The 27,103-nt window shown below is 46.4% G+C and overlaps 1 protein-coding gene across 1 annotated transcript in view; it reads left to right on the top strand.

The window, feature by feature from the left end:
• The first annotated feature begins 2,271 nt into the window (after positions 1–2,271).
• LOC120844580 (23 kDa integral membrane protein-like) overlaps positions 2,272–27,103 on the top strand; it is a 29,366-nt gene continuing 4,534 nt past the window's right edge. The window contains exons 1-3 of the mRNA XM_040216432.3: positions 2,272–2,445; positions 17,303–17,497; positions 24,014–24,094. Coding sequence (XP_040072366.2) covers positions 2,272–2,445; positions 17,303–17,497; positions 24,014–24,094 — 450 coding nt within the window. The remainder of the gene's footprint in view (positions 2,446–17,302; positions 17,498–24,013; positions 24,095–27,103) is intronic.

Here is a 27,103-nt window from a genome sequence, read left to right as displayed (position 1 = left end):
AAGTCGACTTCCTTTTATGGTATGCGAGACCCCTTGTGGCGAGCGCTGGCTCTTATTAGGAATGTACCAAGAGCAGGCCGCTTTAACTCAAAATATTCTGCTGAGAATTGCAGTGAAACAAGCGTTGATAAAACAAACTCGTTTACAGGCGACTTCTTGTGTGTCTTTACTAATGATACAATTAGCCCGAAAGACACCGCTTCGTTGCGTTAGGGCGGCCCTATATACACAACAAGCGATAAACTGCTATGGATGCGACACTCTAGCTGCTTAGCAGGAAATGGCCCTTTTTTATCTCGCAGTACGAGATCAAAGGAGACATTTTGCTTTTGATCCTCTGTTTATAGAAAAAGTCATTTCGTCCGCCCAGTCAGATTTCCGAACATCGAATGCGTTGGGAACGTATTCAAACTTTTGTGATGAACAAAATTAGCACTAGATTTAGAAAGCAGTTAGTAATTTGAGTAGAAGTTACTTGAAAAACGTAGTTAAATTAAGCTACTAACTACCCAAATAAATTTGTAATTGAAGGTTACCAAGTTACTCGGAAAAGTAGTTAAACCACAGTAGTTTGAGTACAGTATACTAGAACTACGTCCAAGTCTGCCTGTCCCCTATTGTCCGCTTTGTTTTTCGTAACGCAGACGATTGGGCTAGTTGGCTCAATTAAAAGTAAAAACAGCGCACGACACGAGCAGAGCAAAAGGAGACAGACAAACAGCGCTTTTTCTTGTATGTCTTGTTTTGGTCTGTCCGTGTTGTTGCGATGTTTGTGCGTTTTTTCATAGTGACGCTTCAAAACTCAACACCCCAGCCTCACGTTTTCGTTTCCGTTTTGTCCATTTACCCGTTCCCACAGCGCGCACCGCAATAGCGGATCGAAAAGTGCAGATTGCAAAGCCAAACATCTACAGCTTACGATAAATATAGCAAGCTGCAGCTCGGAACAGTTATCTGACCTTAGGGAGATAGTGGGGATCATTGAGGTGACGCTTTCGGCCGGTGGTGCAAATGTTGCCTGGTTTTTGATTGCAAGAGACATCTTCTAAACTAAGGATTCCGGTTATTTCAAATTTCTACCAGCCGTATCCGAGAAAATTTGGGAATGGGATAAAACACGCCACGCGCAACTACATGCTATACTAGGCTCCTGGAAATGGTTGAACGTGCAAATACAACCGACATCAAATCATAAAATATATCCTGATGCAGCAGACGAAATAGCAAAATATCTCAAAATGGCATAACCTAGTATAATCATCGTATACAGAAGCGTCAAAAGAACAGTAAAAGCTTCAGCAAAGCCTCCACTGCCATTATTAGCTGTTTCCGGGCATTCTGGTTATGTCAATACCTCCTCTTCGTTTCATATTATTCAATATACCTCGTCGTAGTATCGTTCGTAACCGCCAAACAAACGTAGACAGTTTAAATTTATTTAATCATTTATTCATTTATTTACTCTCAGTCCTTCTAGGACACCACAGGAAGAATCGTTATAAAAAGTTATCACATTACATAGTTTGAAATCTTCATAAGCAGTACATTTTCGATCCGACAGCAGTAAACTAAAATTCAAAACGTGCGCACAGAAAAAAAAAAGTTTCCTTAAATTACGATTTTGAACACTTAGAATACCACACAACGGCGCCAAACTAAGGCTTCTGTTTTACTGGAAGTTTAAAAAGAATCTTCAGAACGAACCCCCTTTAAAGAATCGGCGAACCAGGGCAAGCCCAATGGGCACGCAGGCACAGAACCGAGATTGCGAGCTGGAACGTTAATGCTTCGAAGGGTTTCGTTTCATTCTCACGACAAACATAAAGCGGGGGTCACACGGCTAATGCATCACACAAAAGAGCAGCCTGCAGAAACTGTCCGAGGCGTGTCCGCAGACATGATATCTGCTGCGGACACCATGCCTGTTGTGACAAAAAACCAAAGACGCCTTTCAAACCCATGCGTCCAGAGTTTGTTCTCCGACCATCAGTCAACCAGCGTTCAGAGTCAATACAGTACGTGTTTCCGCGTCGCCCGCACAACAAAGCCGAAGGCCAGAGGACGATCCCCTACGTGGGGTTCGTGTACAAAAAACTGCTTGTTTGATAGGGCAGACGATAGGCCCAGAACGTTTCTTTGCGCACCTATAGCACTCGCGGGCAAATTCCAGCCCCAACAGACGCCTACGATAAGTGAGTGCCGCGATAAGCAGATGCCTCCCTCCGCTGCGAAACACCCGGGCACACCTGGAGAGCAGGTAGTCCAGAGGAAATGTCCGCAGCCAAGGAGGGACAGACCGGCGGCTGTGACAACCCGCCCTCGGCCCTCGGGTCCACAGCCTTGTCTTACTCTGTGTGTCCCAGCCCGAAATATGAAATCAAAGGAATTTCGTGCGGCGAGACATGTCTCATGTACGTTTTCATCATCGCCAACGTCATCGTCTGGGTGAGCGTCGGTCGCGTTTTCTTGTCGATGCCTTTACCTAGAGATCCCGTGGGGTCGATCCCCACCCCTGCCCGTTTCGATCTAGATGAGCATTGCACCGGCCTGCGGTTGCGTATCACTATGTAATGCGTGATGGCGTGATGCATCCAAGGCTTGAGCAGTCGTATTGCACCGGCAAATTTCTTATCAACACTGGGTAACATTGCCGTAATGCTCTGGCAAGCGAATCGCCCGCTGTCTAAACAACTAACGACTAATTTGTTACTTGTTTTCGTCGATGCCTTGCGTTTGTTAAAAGGCGCTGCCTGTAGGTAGCGAGCCTCTGCTCCTCTAGTCACTGACAAGTTAAGAGGGCGTGACTTGTTGTGTTGAGGCTTCCTGCCTTGGGATTGGTTCTTCGGCGTTCTTATCTACTGATGCTGCTCTCTCATTCGCTGCGGAGCAACATGCTCGAGGCTCGCCGCACCCTGCGTTGCTGTCTGTTACTCTAGGCAGTCCACCACGGGCCTCTGTGGCCTTGCCGGTTTCAATTTGAGCCCGTGAGACCCACGCCGTAGTCCCAACAGCCGAGAACGAAAACTCTCAGAAGCTTCAACAATTTAGACCACAGAATTCCATCTGTGCCAAAAGCGAGTCAAGCAAGGCTCGAGTTTAATGAAGCAGCTCAGTCAGTGGACGTGCTGTACTGACCAAAATGTCCTCGTGTACTGGTGTAATAATGCGACAAATTTGAAGATGAATGACGTTGTTTTCGGCCATAAACGTTCGACCGCGACGCATATTATTACGGTGCGGATAGCATAGATAAAGAAAGGTGTAATTGCATGCATGGTCGAAATGAAAATGGAAACGCCCAGAGCGTGTTAAGCTTCCGGCTACTGCGGCCAACCTGAGACAGCGACCCGTTATCTTGTTGCCTGTGTGGGGAAGTAACACTTGGAATCCTCTTGGTGTGCACGGTAGCATATCAGTAGGCCCCTACCGAGAACGTTTAAGCACTGTCTACGCATGTCTGCGAGGAGACGACCGACATCTGACTGCTGTCAAATTTTCCGGTGATGCCACACTGATATTGGTATTCGGTCAATTTGGCGGAAGACGGATGTCTCTTTTCGCTTGACGAGCCTGGTTGTATACATCAACACGATGTGTACAAACGAGGCAGCGTAGGCGTGCACCCAGTGTGTGGGCACTGCTCGTGCTCACAGAAATCAGTTCTGCCTTAGGTGAAGCGTCTGCGCATGCGCAGTGCCCACAGCAGCGCCTCCGCACCAACTTTACGTCAGAGGGTGGAGTATACAAAGCTTTGCTGCCTTACGGCTGGCTAGCAGGTCGTCCAATCAGCCAAAACAAGTCGAGTTCAAATTTCTTTAGTAAATTTGACAAAATCTTTAGCCACTCAAGATTCTTGCTTCGTGGTTTGTTCTTCGACGTCCTTCAATATCGATATGATTCTCTGTGGGGCGGTAAGAAGTTCCCCGTCATGTCCTGCCCTTCGTAGGCTGTCAGTGCTTCTAAAAAATCTTTTCTGGACGTTAAACAAAAAGCCAGTGTATTTACTTTGTCCCTGTGTTCCTGGGACAGCCAATCGCTGCAGTCTGCAGAGGTAACATGGTTTAGGCCTGAAACAAAAAGTCTGCGGTGTGACAGTGAGTATACCGGAATCGCTTGATGCGTCATGCCCAGAGTCATACCGCAAACTGCATCGCAATCCCCCACCCAGGTGTCCTACGGGAAATTTGTAGGCCTACTAAATATCTTGGAGTAAATGCGTCGTATTGATGTTGACGCACAACGCTGCAACCTTGCGGTCTATGTCGAGTTGCACTTCTAGGGTCTGTATTTTGCTCGACTCTTCACATTTTGAAACCTACTCGAAGGATGGAGGTAGGAAACTTCTTGAGGCGACATGACGCCACCAGAGGCAAAGCCAGGACTGTAGAGGGACACGGCCTCAACGATGACCAAAACCACAGTTTTTTGATCACCCCCGGTCAGGTGGCGTCACAAAGCCTACAGAAGCTTCCTACCTCCATGCTTTGAAGTTATCTCTAAACAAATACTACGGTGCCTGGAGCGAGCGTCTCCCTCTGTTGTGGGTTTAGCATCCCATACCAACCATACATTGAAAGGGGTCCCGAAGGGGCAACAAATGGCGTCACAGAAGACGGAGCGTCATGCCGTCGGATGTCGCGATCCTGGTGGTTGGTCGTAAGGATTTCGGCAAAATGCACGGCCAAACGTGAATGTGGCTGTTGTCACAGCGTCCCAACTTCTGGCTGTCGGAGCTTCCGTGGACTGCCACACTGGAGAACGAACTGCAGCGGAACAGGCGTCTGCCACGTTCACTACAGCTGTTGGGACGCCAACAGGATCGCGAGCGTGACACTTCTACGCAGACTTGTACGTAACGAGTTACAAGTAACTGATTACTTGTAAACGAATACATTTTATTGTAACTTTTTTGACGCTTGAGTTACTTTTTTCTGCGGTAATGTTCTCGTTAGTTCAATTACTATTATTCTTTAATCAATTACAAGTAATCAGTTATATGTTTCCGAAAGTACAAAAATTATTTGGTTTAGTTGTTTTACGTAAAAAAGCGCTCTGCCATACGTCACACGTCCACGTTGCACCAATGTTGGAAACTTTTTTTTACCCTTAAACAACTAAAATATACCAAGATACCAGAAGGATTAGAGTGCGCTCAGCGACGTCTTGTGTGTCGAGCTCTCGAGAGTGCCTCGTTTCCTGTGTAGGGGATGTTAGGATCCCGGTTTGCCACGGCCTAGACGGTCGTGTTCTGCACTGATCTCATCTCGGCATGACAAAGAACCCTCCTCCCCCTCACCTGCGCCCCCCCCCCCTCCCCCTCCTCCCGATTTTCCATCTTGCAGAATTAAGAAGCGCGTGCGTGTATAGACGTGCTAAGAACAGAAGGTTATCTTATCTATGATTTCTACTAGTCTAGCGGGGGATTCGTCGTTTGGTTTTTGAAGCGAACGAACGTATCGATATGAGCTCGGTCGGAGCGTTAACAACGGCTACTGATAGCCGCGGATCTGCTGTATCATTGAACGAAGGCTAAAGGATCGTTCTGCCTCCCCTGCCAACGGGTGTTCACGCCTTCAATTCAGTCTTCCTACACGCGGACATAACAGCTCGGCCTTAACGCATCCAGGATTTTAAAAAAGGACTCGAGAAAGTCGGGGTGCTAGGTGAAATCGCCGCGTATGGTTCACACCAAATGAACCACGTGTGGATGGTGACCCTAAAGACGTCGTTGACCAAGCAAAAGCTGTTGAGCGCCGCAACCTATGAAATCGAAGGAAAGCGCTGCGTCGTCATCGACCCGGAGATATCTGAGGTGAGGCTGAAGCTGCACTGGTTGCCCTTCCACCTGCCTGACGACGCTGTGAAAAAGAACCTGGAACCGTACGGAAAGGGGGAGGACGTCGGCAGAGAAGCCTGGCGCATCGAGGGTTTCGAGGGCGTCTAGTCGACAGAAAGAGTCGTTAGGCTAACCCTAAAGGCAGGCGTCACGTTCGAGAAGCTGCCGCACCAACTCCGGCTCCCAGGATGTACGGCTCTGGTGCTGGCCCCGGATAGAGCCCCGCTCTGCCTTAGGTGCCGTCGAACTGGCCATATCCGTAGAGTGCCCTGTGCCACGATGCGACAGCTGCCGGCGCCTCGACCACCTACGGGACGACTGCAGCAAGAAATACGCAGACGTGACCGACAACGGCACTGCAGACGACACCTCAGAGCTCATCATGGAACAAGATGAAGCTGAGGAGGCGGCAGGGGGAAAATGGAGGGCGGTCAACCTCAGGGGCGGGCTGAGACCCTCGCAGACGCCCCACCAACCGAGGTCTCGGCCACGGTGGGGCTCCAGGAGGCGACACAGACGTCCCCAAGCCAGGGGACAACGACGTCGCACGCGGCCCGGCCCTTCAGGAAAATGACTGTGAGCACGACTACGCCCTCCGCAAGCCGACCCTGGCTGCCAGCCAAGGGCAAGACGACCCGGAGGACGGCGAGATGGACGCTATGAGTGGTTCTGCCAAGCGTCCCCTGGAACCAACACCAACCCAGGACCCGGGTCCACCTGGAAACCTGCAGGAGTCGGCGCTCCACAGGTGGCAGACGGGGACATTCAAGAAAGGCCGGCGCTATGCCGCCACTCAGGGACCACAGGAGGGCCACGCGTCAAAGATCCCACAGTAAAGAAACTGTAGCCACTGAACCTGAGCCATACTGTTTAGGTGGATTTCAAGTAAGAGTTGTATTTTCGTCATCATATAGCGATTTGACTTGGCGGTTTTTTGTGTTGTAGCGTTGCCGTCTGTCTGTAGTGTCACCGCAATGGCTCTTAGATTCGCCACTTTAAACGTCCGAGGGTTATCCTCGTCGGAAAGCAATACCAGCTAAACGACTAGTAGAGGACGAGCAACCGGACGTTTTTGCGGCACAAGAAACCAAAATGCAGACAGACGATAACATCGAGAGAGCGCTCAATCTTTATCTTAGGAGATGCGAAATAGCTGTAAGTCATGCTGTGGGGCGGTCAGGGGGGTGTTTTCTCTTTTTAAAGAAGGCCGTGAATTTTGAAAGTGTGCGAATCAAATTTGGGAGTTTTACGTGCCAAACCAACGACGGGCATCTGGCACACCCCACCGGAGGACTGGGGATTAATTTTGACCACTAGGGGATCTTTTGACGTGCAACCGAAAGCTCGGTTACACGGCGCCTTCATCACAATAAGCCTCCGTCAGATTGCGGGCACCTCGGCCGGGATTCGAACCCGCCACATGGGGATCCGTACGCTGGCGCTCTCGCCTCAGAGCCGCCGATGCGGCTTGAAAGTGTGCAGGTAGTTATAGAGGCATGTGGTCGTTTCATTTCTTGTGATTTTGTGCTGTCAGGAGTGCAGTGACGAGTCATTTCCGTCTATGTACCCAACAACGCGAGAGATAGGGAATTTTTTTTTTCAGTTTTTGCGCAAGTACGTGGAATGTGACGGGATTGTTGTTTTGATGGGGAACTTCTTATCTGAAGAGACCGACAGGTCTTCGCTGACACCGTTCAGTGACAGCAGTGCAAGCTTTTCAAAAAGAATTGTTGGTGAGTGTGCGCTCGAGGATTTGGGAGCCGTATACGCTGGAAGGGAGGGAGTCACTTTTCCTCAATTTCAAAATACTTCGCACGCCCGGCTAGACCGCATCTACGTTTCACCAGACGCACTTAAACAAGCGCATAGGTACCATGTGCGGCCAATCTTCTTTACCGATCATTGCCTTGTAAGTGTTCAAATTGAAAGGAAAGAAAGTAAAAATCAATTTAACTGGAAGCTTTGCACATTAAACCGGTCGCTTTTAAATGAAGAACCTTTCGTTGCTGCAGTTAGCGAACTCTTGCGGGCTATCACCGAAAAAAATATATTTTATAAGCGCAGCTCGGGAAGAGCTTAAGCGAGACGTAAAGTTAGCTGCGATTCAAAGAGCAAGCAATATCAGATCTCAGAGTCGAGCCCGTGAAGGACAGTTCAGATAAGACCAGGAGGCACTCTGTCAAGGGGAGTGTGAACGACCCGGCTCAAGTAGCGAGGACATCCCAAATCCTAGAGCTGGAAAAAATGTACCTCGAGAGATATAAAGGGGCTGTCGTCCGCGCTCGGGTGGAGAAGTTTTTGCTGGGGGAGATGCCAACGAAGCGAGCTCTGGCTGAGGAAAAGAAGTACGCCTTGACACGAGAGATTAAGGAAATATAGTATAAAGGGAAAGTCAGTAAGGACAAAAATACAATCGGAGATGCTTTTGTTGACCACTTCGAGCAACTTTTTGGGGAAAAACCGACCCCGGTAGGATATTCTAAATTTAATGAGTTCTTGTCAGTTATGAAGAAGTTGGACGAGGAAGTACAAATTTGGCTCGAGGGGGAGATCACCTCAAGAGTTACTCGGCGAGCCATAGATTCGTTAGCGAGAAAAAAAACTCCCGGACCTGATGGGCTTTGTGCGGAATTTCATCAGACCTTTAAAGAAGCCATTAGCCCAGTGCTGTTAAGCGTATTTAACGAATCATATGAAAACCACTGTTTACCACTTTCATTTGCGGAAGCCCATACCGTCTTGATTCCGCAGTCAGAGGAGAAAGTTAAAAGAACTTAGTGTCACGGGGTACAGGCCCATTACGCTATGTAATATAGATTATAACATCTTCACGAGAATCATAACGTGCAGGCTTCAGAGTGTTATTGGAACGCTCATCGGGGATCATCAAACATGGGGGATAAGAGGAATGTCTATTCAAACTAATATTCATGTAGCGAGAAGTATTTTTGAAACTGTGGGTAGGGGTAGAGTAGCAATGGTTGAATTAGATATCGAAAAACCTTTTGACAAAGTCAGGCACGATGTCGTAAAGAGTATTTTATCGTTTGTTAACGTAGGTGAACTGATTCAAAAGGGAGTGGAATTGGCGTACAAGGGCTGCACCACCAGGCTTGTTATAAATAATAATGTTTCTAAGAAAATCCCGGCACTTTCGTCCGTCAGACAGGGCTGTGTACTTCCACCTTTATTGTTTGCCTTGCACCTGGAGCCTTTTAGAGCGCACCTCTTAGGGGCCTGTTCCCGGCTTGAGCGGCGTCGGCGTCGGCGTAACCAAGGTCACCCTAAGGCCACGCGACCCCCAATGTCATCCCAAGGTCACCCCAAGGTCACGTGACCCCTCCCCCAGGATCACGTGACCCCCAAGGTCACGTGACACCCAAAGTCACGTGACCCCCTCCCCCCGAAGTCATGTCACATTCCCCGAGGTCACGTGACCACCCCCCAGAGTCACGTGACCCCCCCGCCGAGGTCACGTGACCTCCCCGATGACGTCATCGTCACTGATGACGTCACCGGAATCCGCATCGTCATCGTCATCATCACTGATGAGGTCACCAGTGACGTCACTGATGACCTCACCGGCATCCGCATCGTCATCGTCATCATCACTGATGACGTCATCAGTGACGTTACTGATGACGCCACCGGCATCCGTATCGTCATCGTCATCATCACGGATGACGTCATCAGTGATGTTACTGATGACCTCACCGGCATCCGCATCGTCATCGTCATCATCACTGATGACGTCATCAGTGACGTCACTGATGACATCATCGGCATCGTCACGTGACCCCCCAAGATCACGTGACCCCCCAGGTCACTTCAACCCCCCCCCCCCTCGTACCCTTCCCTCCTCCTCCTCAAGAGCTGTGCTCTAATTCGGTGTTACAGGGAGTTGTAAACGGCTTTCACTTTTTGTCTGAGTGTAATCGCTAACAGGAATATCCGAGGGTTTGTTTTAAATAACGTCGAGGTTAAAGTGTCTGCGTACGCTGATGATGTTGCCGTTTTTTGTAGTGACGAAGAGAGCGTCATGAAAATTGTTATGCTCACCAAAGAATTTTGTAACGCTACGGGAGCCGCGGTGAACTGGGGGAAATGTTGCGGAGTGTGGCATGGCAGGTGGGACTTTAAGCTTCGATATTTTGCAGGCATTAATTGGGAAGAAGCAGCATGCAAGTACCTTGGGGTTGCCATTGGAGAACTACACGGGTACCACGGGGTACTGGGCGGGATTCGTTTAAAGGTGAAAGCGGACACCCGGGTTAATCGAAACCTGTCCATATTTGCGCGTGCCACAGTCTGCGATATTTTTTTGATCGCCAAGCTATGGTATATTATGCAGGTTTTAACATGTTCTAGGATGAACATCCAGAAATTTCACAGGGGGTTCGCCACTTTCATCTGGAAGTCCGGGTGGGAGAGGATGAAGAGGGATAAGCTTTTCCGAACCATAATCCAGATGAGACTGGCGAACTCCTTCACCACAGTGTAGGTTACAAGCAAATGCACCGAAACCGCTGTCCTTTCAGGGTTTTTAAGAGTGGTCCAAGATGCGGTGTTATTTTTACAAGCCCGGTCTTCCATGGAATACCTTGGTAAAGTCACGAAAGAGAAACTAAGGCAGGATCTGATTGACATACTTTATCCTGCTCCATTCTACCGCTCACTGTATAGCCAGTGTCCCGAGCAAGACGTGCTCCGTCGTGTGAAACGGATGTGCGTCCCACCGGCAGTCAAGTCCCTTTTCTTTAAGTTACATAGCGAGAAATTGCCGGTCAAACCCTGGCTCAGAGACAGAGGTATTTTCGTCCCGGGGTCCGTGGATTTCCTCTTGTGTAAGACACCGTAAAGTATCGACCATTTCTTTATTTACTGTTGGGACGCCGTGCTTTTTGGAGGCATCCTACAAAGGACCTTGAAAAAATATTGTTTGTTGTCCTCGTCCACTATTCGATACTTGCCGGTTGAAGAGAGTGAGTCGTCGCCTTACGTCCTTTTCATTGTCCTTGGCTTGTTTTGTATATGTAAAACCAGAATGGAATTCCGACATGCTGACCCCGGAATTAAATCGGCGCATAAACATTTCATCGAGGTTGTCAGCGAGGTCCAGACGGTGTACTGTAGGACCCCAGAGTCTTCGCCAGAGTGGGCTCACTTGTTTAATGAGATCAAAAATATGAAGGAACTATAGTTCGCCCACAAGTGGTTGGGCAAAAAGTGTATTTTATGACATAGCACCTTGTGCTGCAATCTGAGTACAATAACGAAAGAAAAAAAAACTAGTCTAGCGTGTGGCTGTTTATTTATCCCTTCCTCTCTCTCTCTCTCTCTCTATCTCCCTCTCTCTTTCTTGCAATGTCTATCTCTATTAATAAAGGAAGTGTGAAATTTCATTAGCAATGGACGAAACGGAACTATATGTAACCCCCTTGAACATGTGTATGCATTTTTGATTTGTTAACAAAAAGTTAAAGTAGCAACGTGAAAAGTAATCTATTAATTTCTGGTAATTTCCAACTACTTTTGTGATGCAGTAATTAATTACTGTAATCAATTACATTTTTTAATAAAGTAATTGTAATCGGTTAACTTTTTGAGTAACACGTACAAGACTGCTTCTACGTCGTCGTGCGGATATAGAGGGACCGCTTTTTTGAACGCGGTAAAGTCACCGGTCGGAGTCGCGTTCCAGGTACCACCACGTTAGTGCGTATTAAGGCGGTGTCATTTTATGGTGTGCCTATAAGAGAGCCCCGGAGACTAAAACAGATTGATCGATGTCAACGGCTTTCGACTCAGCTCGTTGACATAGATTACTTCGAAAAAAAACCAAGTTCACCTTTTCTGCAGAAAACGCAATCAGCTAATCACTGCGCACTATAGAAAGGTCGGAGCGAATGACGGAGCTCTGAATACGATTAGACCATATCAGTGCGATGTGCGCGGGAAGATGTTTCACTTGCTCGGTTCTCGCTGCGAACATCATATCTCGGACCTAATCGTATTCTGAGCTTCATCGATCGCCGCCATGCTTGAACGGTTCGCCGTGATTATCTGTCCCCGTTTTCTGCGGAAACTGAACTCCCTGGCTGGTCCACCTGAACAGCGGTCGAGTCACAACAATCGGTGTGATGCACGTCCTTTCGAAACAGGAACAAAAGCACGTTCCTCGTTCCCTCTTGATTTTGGAACGAGTTCCCGTTACAAGTTCCAGGGATTCGAAAGGAAACGCGTTCCCGCTACTTCTCTAGGACTGGAACATGTTTTTGCATAAGCTATGCATTGCGTATTTTAGTTGAATATTGCACTAGTAGATAAAATAAAGCGAGAAAGTTGGAATATCTACATCAATGGGACTAAATAAATGAACTAAATTGAATTTAATTGAACTATGCGTGTCGTGTCGCCATGATCACATTTGTTCCGATTCTTTGTTTTTTGACAATCTCTTTGACACTTTCATATTCCTCAAAGTCGAAGGTTGAAATAGTCAATAATAAAAAGCCCAAACGTCTACTAAATTGCGATGAAAATTCAAATATATAAACAGAAAGAAAAGAACGCCGCTCTTCCTCCTCCCGTTTCCTCAACAACTTAACGAGTTTCCGTTCGAGTTCCACCGATGTAAAAAGGAATGGTGGCGTTCCTTCGTTCCTTCAGGAAGGAAAGGGTTTCATTCAACACAAAGTAACATATACTGTTGATAACTTACAGGTTGCGTATTCCCCTTACTACTGGTGAAGGCTGTCAGTATAGTAACAGCGATATGGTTCTTAACAAACATTTGAAAATAAGAAAACTAAAAAAAACTGCAGCAATGCGGAAAACATTGTTTACATAATGCGATATCAATATCAGGCAGAAACACCACGTTAAAGAAAAAAAAAACAGTAAATAAATTGTTCGTCCCTACTTTATCAACATGCTCGTTGCATTTTTTTTTCTTTTTGCGTTGTACATGAATTAGTCGTTTCCATGTTGTCACCTCCGTCTCACGTTGCCGCTACGATTTCGTTGTGTGACACCGTACAACACGGCAGGGTTGTTGCGCACAAGCTGGCGTAAGATTTAGGTGTAACATCTTCAAAACGTAAAGTAAAAAAAAAGCTGTCTGCTTTTTTTACCTTTTGGTTCGTCTTTTTTTTTTTATTTTACTAAATCCATACGTAGGTATATCTCCTTATAAAAGAAAAAACACGGTCGAAAAACCAGATGTATAGATTTGAAATCTTGTAAAGGCGTGACCTTGATGTCACGCAACCGCGGTGGGATTGTTTTTTGTACGGCACGGGTATGCAGACGCTCCAGCTCACGTGAACATGGTTTGTGGGCACGCGCAGCGCGTGACACATTGCATCGGATCCATGCGTGTGCAGGAACGGCGTCACGTGATATGCTGAAACTACACCGTCCATTCGAGAATCCCCCTCTGGAGCTAAGATCGCTCCGGAGCTCCGTTGTTCGGAGTCGTTCTCCAGGCACCACGAAGCGAGCGAAAACAGTCCGAGATAAGAATTGCGGGCGCGGTTGGCGACCAACTCCGAGCCGGAGCACGGTGTGTTCGTCGCGGTATCCGTGTGCGTAGCTCCGCCCATACAAAAATGGTCTATGGTCGGCTATAGAAAATCCTTCGTATAGCCGGCTATAGCAAATTGACCCAATTACCTATAGCCGCCTCTATGTCTGTCTATAGCTTCTCCTATGGTCTTCCCTAAGGTTGACTATAGCTTTTTCAATGGAAATTTCGCTATCGAACTTTGTATGGTTTAGTCTTTGGGTCTCTTTAGAATGGATGCTATAGCCGCCTATGGAATTTCTTTTGGCTCCCTTTGCCGTCTATAGCCTCTTGTAAGGTCTTCGATAGGGATCTCTATGGTTTACATTATGGATCTTTTTAGACACCGTGCTATAGCTGCCTATGGAATTTCCTAAGGTTCCTTTAGCCGCCTATAGCTTATTGTATCGTCTGCTATAGAGATCTTTATGGCTTACTCCATGGATCTTTTTAGGCACCGTGTTATAGCTTCCTATGACTTTTCGTATGGCTTTTTAGCCGCCTATGACTCTGCATGGTCTGCTACAGCTCATTTATAGCTCATCCTATGGTTCTCTGTACCCTTCGTGCTACAGTTGCCCATAGCATTTCCTATGGTTCCTTTAGCCGCCTATAGCACCTTGTATGGTCTGCTATAGAAATCTCTATGGCTTACTCTATGGATCTTTTTAGACACCGTGTTATAGCTTCCTATGGCTTTTCGTATGGCTTTTTAGCCGCGTATGACTCTGCATGGTCTGCTACAGCTCATTCTATAGCTCATCCTATGGTTCTCTGTACCCTTCGTGCTACAGTTGCCCATAGCATTTCCTATGGTTCCTTTAGCCGCCTATAGCACCTTGTATGGTCTGCTATAGAAATCCCTATGGCTTACTCTATGGATCTTTTTAGACACCGTGCTATAGCTGCCTATGGATTTTTCTATGGTTCCTTTAGCCGCCTATTGCTTATTGTATGGTCCGCTACAGCTCATTCTATAGTTCTTCCTATGGTTCTCTATACCTATCGCGCTTCAGCTGCCTATAGCATTTCCTATGGTTCCTTCAGCCGCCTATAGCTTCTTGTATGGTGTGCTATAGAAATCTCCATGCCTTAGTTTACGGATCTTTTTAGACACCGTGCTATAGCTTCCTATGGCTCTTCCTATGGCTTCCTTAGCCGCCTACTGCTCTATGCATGGTCCGCTATAGCTCATTTTAAAGTTCGTCCTATGGTTCTCAATACTTATCGTGCTACAGCTTCCTATAGCATTTCGTATGGTTCCTTTAGCCACCTATAGCATCTTGTATGGTGCGCTATAGAAATCTCTATGCCTTGCTCTATGGATCTTTTTAGACACCGTGCTATAGCTGCCTATGGCTTTTCCTGCGTTTTCTTTAGCCGCCTATTGCTTTTCGTATCTTCCGCTATAGCTCATTCTATAGTTCGTCCTATGGGGGAGAATGGGGAAGACTCGATGAGTTCCCGAAAGGTACGGGGACGAACGACTTGACCTTGACAGTGCCGTCTTGCGCTCGGAGAAATTAAGCTCATGCAAGGACCACGCGCTCGCGTCCATGGCTTTCCCAGTCCTATAAACAGCTTCTATATCCTGAAATAGAAGTTCACCAATTTAAAAAAAATAAAAATGTATATATACATATATACATACACATATATATATATATATATGTATATATACATACGAGTATAATATATACATATATATATATAGATTATATGAACGAATATGTGCAGATGAATGGACCGTACTTAATCCAATGAATCAAAGAATCAAAGTTTCCAGGAACCCGCCGAAAGCCAAAAATTGGCGGAGCCAGGATTTGAACTCTGGGCCTCCCAATGTCCGGTCGGGTGTGCTAACCACTACACCACTCGACCTTGGCTTTCTGGCGTTTCCTACCTGTATTATTAATGCACAAGCAACGAAATGTATCCAATCGGAGGTGTTCTGGAAACACACGCCGCCGCGTGGAACGCGGTACGACGCTTAGTGTCACGTGGTACGTGCTCGTTTGTGCTCCAGAAATCCTCCCAGTGTTTGTCTCGCCCCGTGTACATGTAGTATTCTTTGTTTATGAACTTTAGAGACACGGTATGATCATCATCTGCAAGAATCAAGAGCCACGTTTTTGAGTATACAACACGGGCACTTCACACCATCGTACGTGGTCTCCGAGGAGGATATGAACGAATATGTGCAGATGAATGGACCGTACTTAATCCAATGAATCAAAGAATCAAAGTTTCCAGGAACCCGCCGAAAGCCAAAAATTGGCGGATCCAGGATTTGAACTCTGGGCCTCCCAATGTCCGGTCGGGTGTGCTAACCACTACACCACTCCACCTTGGCTTTCTGGCGTTTCCTACCTGTCTTCATAATGCACAAGAAACGAAATGTATCCAATCGGAGGTGTTCTGGAAACACACGCCGCCGCGTGGAACGCGGTACGACGCTTAGTGTCACGTGGTACGTGCTCGTTTGTGCTCCAATAATCCTCCCACTGTTTGTCTCGCCCCGTGTACATGTAGTATTCTTCGTTTATGAGCTTTAGAGACACGGTATGATCATCATCTGCGAGAATCAAGAGCCTCGTTATTGAGTATACAACACGGGCACTTCACACCATCGTACGTGGTCTCCGAGGAGGATATGAACGAATATGTGCACATGAATGCAGAAAGCCAAGGTGGAGTGGTGTAGTGGTTAGCACACCCGACCGGACATTGGGAGGCCCAGATGTCCGGTCCGCCAATTTTTGGCTTTCGGCGGGTTCCTGGAAACTTTGATTCTTTGATTCATTGGATTAAGTACGGTCCATTCATCTACACATATTCGTTCATATCCTCCTCGGAGACCACGTATGATGGTGTGAAGTGCCCGTGTTGTATATAGATTATATATATATATATATATATATATATATGTAAATATATATATATATATATATATATATATATATATATATATATATATATATATATATATATATATATATATATATATATATATATATATATATATATATATATATATATATATATATATATATATATAGCGAACCGTCATCTGAAAAGGCGCTATTGTCTTACGAGTCATTATCTGGTCATTTTTACGAGTGAATTAATGGAGGCCGTAAGACCGATACAAACAAGTGCCTTTTAAGTCGATTATGTAGATAGTTCGTCAGCGAGAGTAAAAACATTACTTTGTGGCCACTTGACTTTATCCCAATACTAGCCACCATCTCCTAAAATAACTGATGCACCCCGATTACCCCTAAAACAATGCACACCACTAAAAAAATTTAAAAAAATTTTTATAAGGTGTGTGAAAGGGCACCATGCAAGATTGTGTTCAAAAGTACTTGTACTTTACTTTAAGAGTACATTATGTTTATAGTATTTTACTTCAAATACATTGTGCCCGGTGTACCTTCTACTTTACTTGAAGTACATAACCTCTCATTTGCTTTCTACTTTATTTCAAGTACTTTTTAGACGTACTATACCCAACACTGGGATTTAGCAGATGGTGGCGATAACTCCGATAACCATATCCAACTCTCCGCCGACACCTTTGCGCGTACATCATATCGGTACCGTTATCGGAAGTATCGAACCGATTTACCACAATTCCATATCTGCGTTATCGGAAAGATCTAACGAAGGGTTTCCCCCTGAATTGAAATTAAAGGCTCGTTCACATACTTGTAACCGAGTGCGACCGAGAGAGACAAGACCGGTTTTTAAGTTTCTTACTACGCCTTGGGACCAGCTCAGCAGCAGCGCGCCCGGTCCTAAGACGTCGCAAGAGGCTTAAAAACCGGTCTGGTCTCTCTCGGTCGTACTCAATCCTAGTTAAACTTGAAAGTGAACAATCTGTGCTCTTCTTTTCTCAGCTCCTGGGGCTGGTGGTCATTGTCGTGGCCGGAGTCACACTGGCCAGCGGCAAGACGAACGACGCCTCCCTCCTGGGCGTTCAGAGCGTGCGGCAAGCGGCCGGCACGGGCATGTTTCTCGGATGTCTGCTCCTGATCGTCGGTTTCCTAGGCCTTTGCGGAGCCATTAAAGAGTCCTACCGTATGCTCATGGCAGTGAGTCAGCATTTCAGAAATGGGGACGACCGATCCCGTCAAAATTCATTCGTACAAAACTTTAATTACTCTTTTAAGGAAAATGATCGCCTTCTCCGCTCCATGATCTTTGTCTACTGGGTTGTACGAGGCCTAGTAAGCGTGCGCAGTCTTTTGCAGTATAGCAAACGATGCGCACAATCTACTGCAAACCAGTGGTTTGCCATTTTTCGCCCTGTGTAATAAGATAGGGCTTCGTGTTTTACGTATATACCAATAGACACCGACAATTAACCCCAAGGCGCCTTTCTCTGAGCCGGTAAAAACCGAAAAACCGTACATTTTACCTCTCCTTAAAGAAAAAAACAAACACGCACGCTCTTGAAAAAAAAAAAAAAAAGATATATATATATTTATATTAATATATATTCTGCTATTATTTTTTTTATATCATTGGCTCGGAACACAACTGCATTGAATTGACCTTGGGGTTGTTCCTTTCTATCGGAACCACCTTCCTTGTTCCGTTCCCTTCTCTTATCTTTACCAGTATTACTAGAGAAAATATTAGAATTTATGAAGTTATAATTTATCATATTTTGTCCAGCCTTATACATACAACACAGTTCGATAAACACCAATTTCTCTCCGGCATTGAAATTAGACACAAAAAAGCACCGATTCAAAGGGGGAAAAAAAACACCGACTAATAACTTCCGAATTGAAAGAAACATAAATACCGAAAACACAGATCCCTAGTGAGAAGCGATGGAACGGCCTGATGCTCTTTTCCAGCGCTTGTTACCCAGGCGAAATACTAGTGGTGGATCACTGGGCCCTTGACGCATGCGCGGCATTAGATGTCACCACATTTCGCAGAAGAACTCCGCATGCTCGGAGGGCTTCCCACAGCCCAGTAGACAAACATGGCGGCGCCCAGAAGTCAATCATTGGAGTGGTGCGTCTCAGGAACGTACTTCGTGCAAATGTCGTTGCAAAAAAGGTCACTAACAAAGTGAGACGATTCACCTGCGGTGGTGTTTCTCCAAATAAAGCGACCGCCCGCAAGAGTCATCCATTGCACTTTCCTATTTGCGTCGCCAAATTAATATAACAGTTCTTCGATTTCAAAACTGATTCGTCGATGAGGTTCTAAACGGCGCGTATTTAAATGTATGATTTTTATTTATCTTCGTATTAAAATGCCGATGTTTTGTATATAATAACCTGAACGTGATTCCTACATCGTTTAAAAATATATCAAGAGATTTCTTCTTCTGTGATGGTGGTTCGGTATTCTGGGTCCGGCAGCAATCTTCTATACGTTCCCTTAGCAGTCACTTGACAGAGGGTGAAAACTACTGCCCCTTGAGCAAATTAGAGCGATGACGCGGTATCTCTCCATGCAAATGTATGAGGCACGTGACAACGCATACCGTATATATGTGTGAAGTATAATAAAACGTCATATATCGTCCTTATTTCAACGTCAAACTAACGTGAGCGAAGTCCCATGGGACGTCGCGGACGTCCGGCACTTTTTATCGACGTCGCCTGAGCGTTTTGCGCTACCTGGGTCTCTCCGACGCCCGAGTGGCTCGCCGGGACCGCATATTTCGTCCTTTGCCAAGGTGCTGTTCACCGTTCTAATGTATACAGAATCACGGTTCAGCATGCGATGATCAGAATCCGGCATGCGCGCGTTCGTCGCTTCGGAAACGAGCAAAGCACGTTCCGTATGCACAAAGATGGCAGCACGGAGAAAACCCTTTTCTAAATGGCATCTAGCGAGCAGACACGGTTGCTATATAAAAGTAACTTGGTTTCGCTGCACTTTGGGATATTTCTCGAGCCCCCTGAGCTTATAATCGTGACGCATCGCGGATCGCGCTTTCTTGGGCCCGACGCTCCTCGTCGTCTCAGAGTGTCGGTCACCTGCGGCAGCCGGAGGTCGTTCCTCCCTATTTCTGGTGTGAGACAAAAGCTATCTTGAGACCCACGGAGGGGTCGTCGCTTCTCGCGGCTGCCTTTCGGCGATCACTCAATTTATTTTGGGTTCGAATGGAACTTTCCCGTGTTGGGGAAGTGGGGTTCTACATCGCGTCGTCCTTTTTGAGACATTTAGAACCAGGAGCAAACTTGTAAGTCAGACTGACTAATGACCACGAAACGAAGCCGCATATAACGGCTTCCAGTCAAACAACACCCGAATCTGCATACTCAGGAAGAGGTCTGCGTGTCACATGGGCAATGGTCAAGGACGGTTTAAGAAACCTACGCGAAGTGCGAGTTCGTCTGCTTCTTTTGAAGGGCTTGTGGTGACGTCAAATCACCGAGCTCCGATTGGTTCTTATTGAAGGATAGTGGGTAAACCTTAAGGAAGCTTACTTAGAGGTCTATACCCACTGTCCTTCAATCAGAGTCTATCAGAGCTCGGCGTTCTGACGTCACCACAACCCCTGCAAAAGAAGCAGACGAACTTGCGCTCCGCATAGGGCGCGACTTATTAAGCTCACGCTTCTTGCGTCGTGATTGGTTCCACGGCTTCTTTGTCGGCTAATGCCGCAATCTAATTGGTTGCGGAGCGATAATGTCATACACGGGACTCGCAATTCAAGTCTCTGATGTCACGTCACTGCGGTGCCGCTGCTGTCGACAGTGCGCATGCGCAGATGCTTCGCCTCGGGTGAATCTGGTTTCTGCGCATGAACAGTGTACGCACCCGGTGTGGGCAAACCCGGGCTTTTTTGTAAACACTGTGCTGGTCTATAGACTTGACTGCGTGGAAATGACTCTCGAAGTCCGCAGGTCAGAAGAACTGGTATTTGTTGGCCTGGATTTCTACAACTAACTGTGTGGACATGAACCTATTACACGTCTACTCTGTAAAATGGGGCCAGGGGTCGAGTGTCCGTGCTCACAAATTCGCAGAATTAACCAATCCGACCCTCGACGTATACCAAGCAGACAACTCATAAAGTGTGAGTTCTTATCGGTTTTATAAAGAAGTTGTATCGTGCTCCTGTAAGCAGTATGGCAATGCCTTCAGGGCCACACGACGATGTCAGAGCTGTCATCGTAGCTCTACTGATCATGTGAGTTAAACTCCAAAGACTATACACAGGGTGTCTAAAGTACCTAGGCTCTGTCTAAAAGGGGCCGCGGAATTCGGCGCCTGTACGTAGCAATCAAAACTTTTCGTCGAACGTGTATTTTATAGGTCGGTTTTACAATTCAGAAATTACAAAGCGTAGCTCCCTCTCTGTAAAAAATAGGGCCAAAAAACTTTCCAGTTCCAACGGCGGATGGTGACGCAGACGACCGAGTCGAATGGCGGGGCGCTTTCGGCGGACGTATTGATAGATCATAGATGGCATCAGGAGCAGAAACACCCTAGAGTTCCTGTATTAGCCCCGAGAGCGAACACAAGCGTCGCTGCGGTCGCCGCGCCCGGATCGGGTGAGGTGTACCGTGACGTCAGGGGGAGTACTCCGCTCCGCGATCTCGCATCGGCTCGCCTCCCAGCACCGGTTTCCTGGTTTGGCGTTGAGTGCCGCAAGCTCTTCGAGGAGCTGGACTTCGTTTACCCGGGGTACAGGACGTTGAGTTATGCCGATATTGACGTGCTCCCGTACATTTTATAAGCCTGCTTGTCCCTTTTAACTTTGAAATTGGGTTAAAAATCCCGAAAGCTATCGGCGGAGGAACCTCCCCGTCCGTCCACATGACACAAGGCAATCTTACGAGGGGTCGGTGAAGCGGTGGCGCGAGTGTTTCAGACGCTGGGATTCTGTTCCTTGCACGTTTATGATTTAAGACGATATTACATCCCGCTTTCAAGGCATTTGAAGTGGCATTTATATCATGGGCCTTTGGGTGGTCGGCAAATTAGCTCGCGACCCTGACTCTGCGCTTCCTCTCTGCATGCGCTGGTTCGCAGATGTTTTAAAGGCCCTGCGTCTGATGATCTTGAAAGTGCTCGTGGAACAGGGTTGTTTTCAATAAATGTAGCTTCTTCGTGAATTAATTATATAGTTTACACACGCATGCAGGCATATTTCTTAGAAGCTGCACAATTACTGGAAATTAGTTTGTATGGTAGCAGCAAAAACGGCCGAATTGCCCCCAGTTGTCTGTATGATATGTATTGAACTGCCAAATATGCACGGCAATAGTGCCGTGATCTGGAATGTTTATACTTTTTTCTGACATTTTTTATTCCACCCTTGGGTATTCCGAAAATACACCGTTTAGTCTGAATTGTCATTTCCAATTAAAAGGGACACTGCTGCAGGTCCCCGAAAGCTTCCTCAGCCTCCAAACTCCCTACAGCTGGACTCTCTGACATCAGAAGCAAACAGGAGTAAAAGCAAGCATTCGAACGTCTGTCCAGTGGTAGATGCAGCTCTAGCAGCAAAAAAATGTGGAACCTGTGAAGGGCGACAGTCTGCGTGAGAAACGCTTCTGGTATTTTAACTTCAGGACAATTCGATTTAAGTAAAATTTCAATTTTAGGGCTTAAGGGGCTAATAACGAGCTAGACACCTTCGCTTACGTTTGTTATATATTACTTGAGGGTTGATATAAACAAGTCCACAGATACCACCCATGTAGTCCATTGAAATACTATCCGAATCCAGCAAAGGTCAAATGCGAGCAAATTATATAATAAATGTTCCTTGTTTTTTTTTTTGTTTGTTTTTTTTTTTGCCCCTGCACTTGGGCTGTCTTACTTGTAATTCTCTCTTCATGGCCCAGACTGTATTTAACATGTCGCTCGAGCAGCATGCAGCTTTTCTGCTTCGGCGATCTTGTTTAAAAACAGAGATACAAAAAAAAATAATATACATAACCTGCCAATTCATTCAGACCATCAGCAGCATTTATTGTGCAAAATGTAAATCTATAGTGATGCTCCTGCAATTGTGGCCATATTTCTTTCTTTTCATATACCAGCTGTGATTCATGCGTTGCCTGCCCTGTCAACCAAGGTTAAAATGTTGGTTGAAGTTTCGCCTGTAGCTACAGGTCATATCTCAATAAAGACTCATATAAAAATTTACACTTCCTACGAAAAACACGCCAAAAAAAAGTTAAATAGAAACGAGCGCGCCGTCAGCTAGCGTCGTCACAGCCTCCACAGGGCGAGCGGGCCGAGTCGGGGAAAAATTCTCTCCTCGCCGTCACGTCACCCCGGTTCGCCGTAAGGGGGCGCCACGCGAACTTCTCGGGGCTAATAGGATCCCTACGGGAGCCAGAGTTGCGCATTTGTTTTCCCCGCGCCGCCACGCCGCTATTCGCCGAGATCCATCACGTGAGGAGCAAAGCATTCGGTTGCGTGCAAGAAAGCCACCTTTGCGGTCGCTCCGCCGACGTTTCTCGCGCCCCGGTGTATGTTCCCTGCTTTCTGCCTCCTTTTCCTCCTCTCTTGTCTTCCTCGCGCGGCGGCGCGGGTGGCGCCGCTATTCGCCAAATTTAGTCACGTGAGGAGCAAAGCATCCAGGGCGTGCGGGGACGCCGGCGTTACGGCCACTCGCCGAGGCTGACTGCACAACTCTGCTACCGTGGGTAGCTATACAGGAACTCTAAAACACCCTACGTCGGAAGGTGTAGCCGATCAGCGAAAGAAAGCAGACGACACGCAGACTAAATCCGTTGGCGCCATCGTTATGTAACCGCGTTTTCTTTTATTTTTGTTACTTCAAGTTTAGCTATCATTGTCAGCGTTCATTTTTAAACCAAAGGTATATTACAAAAAGATTACGTTCGTTTTAACAGACCACGGTCGTCGCGAGCAGTCTCGATGAAGAGGTAGCGCCATCTATCAACACGTGCGCCAATCGTGCTCTACCACACGACTCGGTCGTCTGCGTCGCCGTCCGCCGTTGACCCTGGCAATTTTTTTGGCCCTATTTTTTACAGAAAAGGATCTACGCTTTGTAATTTTACAAGATAAAACCGACCTATGAAATACACCTTTCACGAAAAGTTTAGACAGCTACGTGCCGGCACCAATTTTTACGGCTCATTTTAGATCTAGCCTGGTTATTTCAAACACCCTATATATATATACCACTTGGACACTTACACTGCATGCAGTGCCAGTTGGTTGTTCGAAATATACAATTAGTTTGTAGAATTAGAAGTGTTCAGATAATTTTCTCGCCCGCTCTGTTCATAAATCAGAAGAGCGATCTTTAAAATTCTATCGCATCACACTCGGAGGGGAGATTGGTGTAACATTGCGATCTAATGACTTGAGAGTAAAACTGCAAAGTGGTGTAAAAAGTGTTCAGGAGATGAAAGAGGGGGGGCGGGTTAAATTGTTTATTAGAAACGTTTAAAACGTCCCCCTCTGACGCTGTTGGCAGTTACCGTTGTACTTCTACGTAAATGCTCCGTTTAAGAGCCTGTGTTTATGTATCAAAACGTCGGACTCCTTTTGTGCGATCTACAGATGCGGCGTTTTCTTGCATAGAAAAGCGTGATTTATTTTGCCCAGCTAAACAAACACCGCCAATGCCTGTTTTTACTCAGTACTTCGGGGTCCTGCTGGTGATCCTCGTCTTCGAGATTGTCGCCATTGCCGTTGTCTTCTCCTCCGTGAACAGTTCGTCGGTAAGAGATGCCGGACAGCGCAATTGTGGAAAGCGCACAAGGCCAACACTGCTTAGATAGAATACCGTAGTGCTGATTTTTTTACATCACCTACTCATCGATGACAAGCGCGATCGTACTGAACACGAACAGTTTTCAGCTGGTGCTCCTATGCTGACTTATTGAGCTTGAGCTCCAGCCGAGCTCTGACGCAGTACTCGAGTTCAGCGCTGGCCCTCAATTGGTGACGTAGAAAATTCAGCACTACGACTGTGTGTCTGGAAGATGTTGGCAACGTCCAGTTACACACGGAGAAGGAAAGGTCTCCTCTTCTATCTTTTTCTTTCTCTCTCTCTGAACAGAAGATTCTGTTGAAATGTTGTTGCTACTCTGGAACAGCCTCCAGATGTTGAAAATGGATCCACGAAACTTGTTTACTTTAACGAATTATTCACTTTAATAAAGTAGGGAATTGATATCGTTACTTCTTTGCAGTTGCTAATTCATTTTCTTCTCTCTTGTCTTTTTTTTTTTTTTTTTCAAGAAAATAAGTTAAATTAAGGAGGGTAAAATGTGACTCGTTCTCTCCCGAACAACAGTCAAGTGTGCGTGACAATGGCACAGAGTCATTAAAGATACATCGGTATCTAAAAAAAATAATAATGTATTAGCTTTTGTCAGTGAAGAATCCCTTTAGTAGAGCACTCTGAAGGTAGACAAGCTAATCTAGAACGAGGCTCTAGAATCTTCAAAAGCTGAAGAATAGAAAAAAGAAAACACAAGGCTGTGTTTTTGCGGTACTTCGCTGCAGATTACGTCGAACTGCGATAGCATTGCTTGTCTTCAGTAAGACGTTTTGCTTCCCTATCGCTTGCCAAACTTCTCTCTCTTCACCGTTGTCTTTGTGGCACGTCAAGCACGGTCATACTCAGAATGCTGCCTAGGGTGACCACCTTCCTGCTAGCGAAATGCGGGACACATAAGGCAGGGGAAGAGTGGAGGTTGTAAAGGAAATTTATGAACAAGCACACCAGGAACCGAGGCTCTGTTAACACACTTAAAGGGGCTCACCGGAGCTTTCTGCAATCGTCCGTTTATGTTGTTATATTGCGTAGTAGGTGCAAGTTAATATGTATACAAAGTTTTAGATTACAAAAACGTTTATTAAGCAGATGGCGGAAGAAATATATCGGGACTATTTTCTCTTGGAAGACAGTCCCCCATTCCCTGCCCATGACTAAAACTTGACCAATGGAAATGCTGCATCTCGCGGTGAATGCGAACGTTATTATTGTAACACTTTTTAAGCTTGTTGTAAATTAGAGTTCGAGAAAAATTTAAACTGATTATGGTGCGGGAAACATAGTCCGCAATTTTCGCTCCAAAACCAGCGAACTATGTTTTCTCCCCGCAAGCTTGTTGCTAGGAGGTGATGCGTCGGCGCGTCGGCTCGTCTGCTTCCCGGGGCGTCTGCAGGCGTGCGTTTGCGGGACACGTGTTCCTTCTTCCCATGGATCCCGACTCCGAAGCCAGCTTTGCGATCCTTCCACATCAACGAGTCAAACTTTTCCTTGTCATCTGTGGAATGCGACTGCGTATTGCAGTAGCAGCGCGACGGTGCGGTGCGACGAACGATGGCTGCCGAGCACGAAGTCCGGGCCCCTTGACGACGGTCCGCGCGTGTTCGAGAGATTCCTCCGCGGGTCGGCGGTCGGCCGCGTTGGTGACGCACAGTGACGCCGGAATCCTTCACTTCCTATTGGCTGACGCGTAAAGAGATGCCCCTCCCGTTTTCCGGGGTCATCTCAGAAAGGGGGGCGTGCCGGGGACTTTGATAGCAATTTTAATAGGGAAATCCGCCGCGCATGACCGTAATTTTATGATTTTTAGGATCCTTAGGGCCTGTAGATTTTGTTACCGCCATAAATATACCATCGCAGAACGCTCCGGAGGGCCCCTTTAATATTATGTGCTTTTTATACACCTGCAAATTATATTGCAGCAATTAAGCTAAAATAAGTTGCACTCTCAAAGATATATTGTTTATGACAAATATGTTATTAAATGGGTCGAAGTTGAAAGCATAAAAATGAACTGCAGCAGAACTGAATGCATCAAGTGAAGTTAAGAAACAGTAAATATTTTTCCGGTTATTATTTTTTGTCAACGTTTAGTGTTATCAACATGGTCCTACACACATTTTTAAGATTATTTTTTTTGGACCGTTGTGAGTTGTAGGCCTTTTGCCTTGTGTAGCTGTCTTAACTAAAAAAAAACCACAGCAAGTTTTTTGCACTGACACAACGATATGAAAATAATTACAATAATTTATATTTAAACTTTTGGCAAGCAATTTTCTCTTAAGATATTTTGCCACCAAAGGGAGAGTCACAGCGGCGCATGCGCGTCAAGCTCCTGCAAGAACGACTGTCGCTTCCTGCAATGTTTGGATAGAAAATGGCGTACCATTGCGATTCACAGGATTACCAGCGACCTCCGCGTTTCACCGTGCCCCGTTGTTCGGCGGCACCATGAATTCCAGAGCAAATTTTACGCCAGTGTGAAAAATGGGACATTTTGAAGATTGGGGAATTTCTCGCGGGACGCGGGACAGGAGCCTTTAAATACGGGACAGTCCCGCGAGTCGCGGGAGGGTGGTCACCCTAATGTCGCCGCTTCTGTTTAGTACGCTCCTTCCTCTTGTGAGGCAATGTGAAGAGGACTGCGACACATCCAGTGAGTGCCTCGTTTCGCAGACACACGTATGCGCAAAATAAGGATATGAGAACAGCACATGTACTTCACACCCCGCCACCCGCACATGTGCGCGATTAGGAGAAGAGAACAGCACATATACCTCACTCCCGTGCTCATCTGTATTGGTTTAAATGTGACGACCGGAATTTTCCAGGAAGGGGTAAACAGAACAACAAACATCGCTGACATAGCAACCCAAATATTAGGCCATAATTGTTTTTCCAGAAGTTATTGAATTTACAGTTTTAGTCCTCACCGCGTTTTTGAGTGTGA

The sequence above is a fragment of the Ixodes scapularis genome, unplaced genomic scaffold, assembly GCF_016920785.2.
Source record: "Ixodes scapularis isolate PalLabHiFi unplaced genomic scaffold, ASM1692078v2 PGA_scaffold6__148_contigs__length_123643588, whole genome shotgun sequence".
Classification (NCBI taxonomy): Eukaryota; Metazoa; Arthropoda; class Arachnida; order Ixodida; family Ixodidae; genus Ixodes; species Ixodes scapularis.
This window is presented reverse-complemented; position numbering and strand designations above follow the sequence as displayed.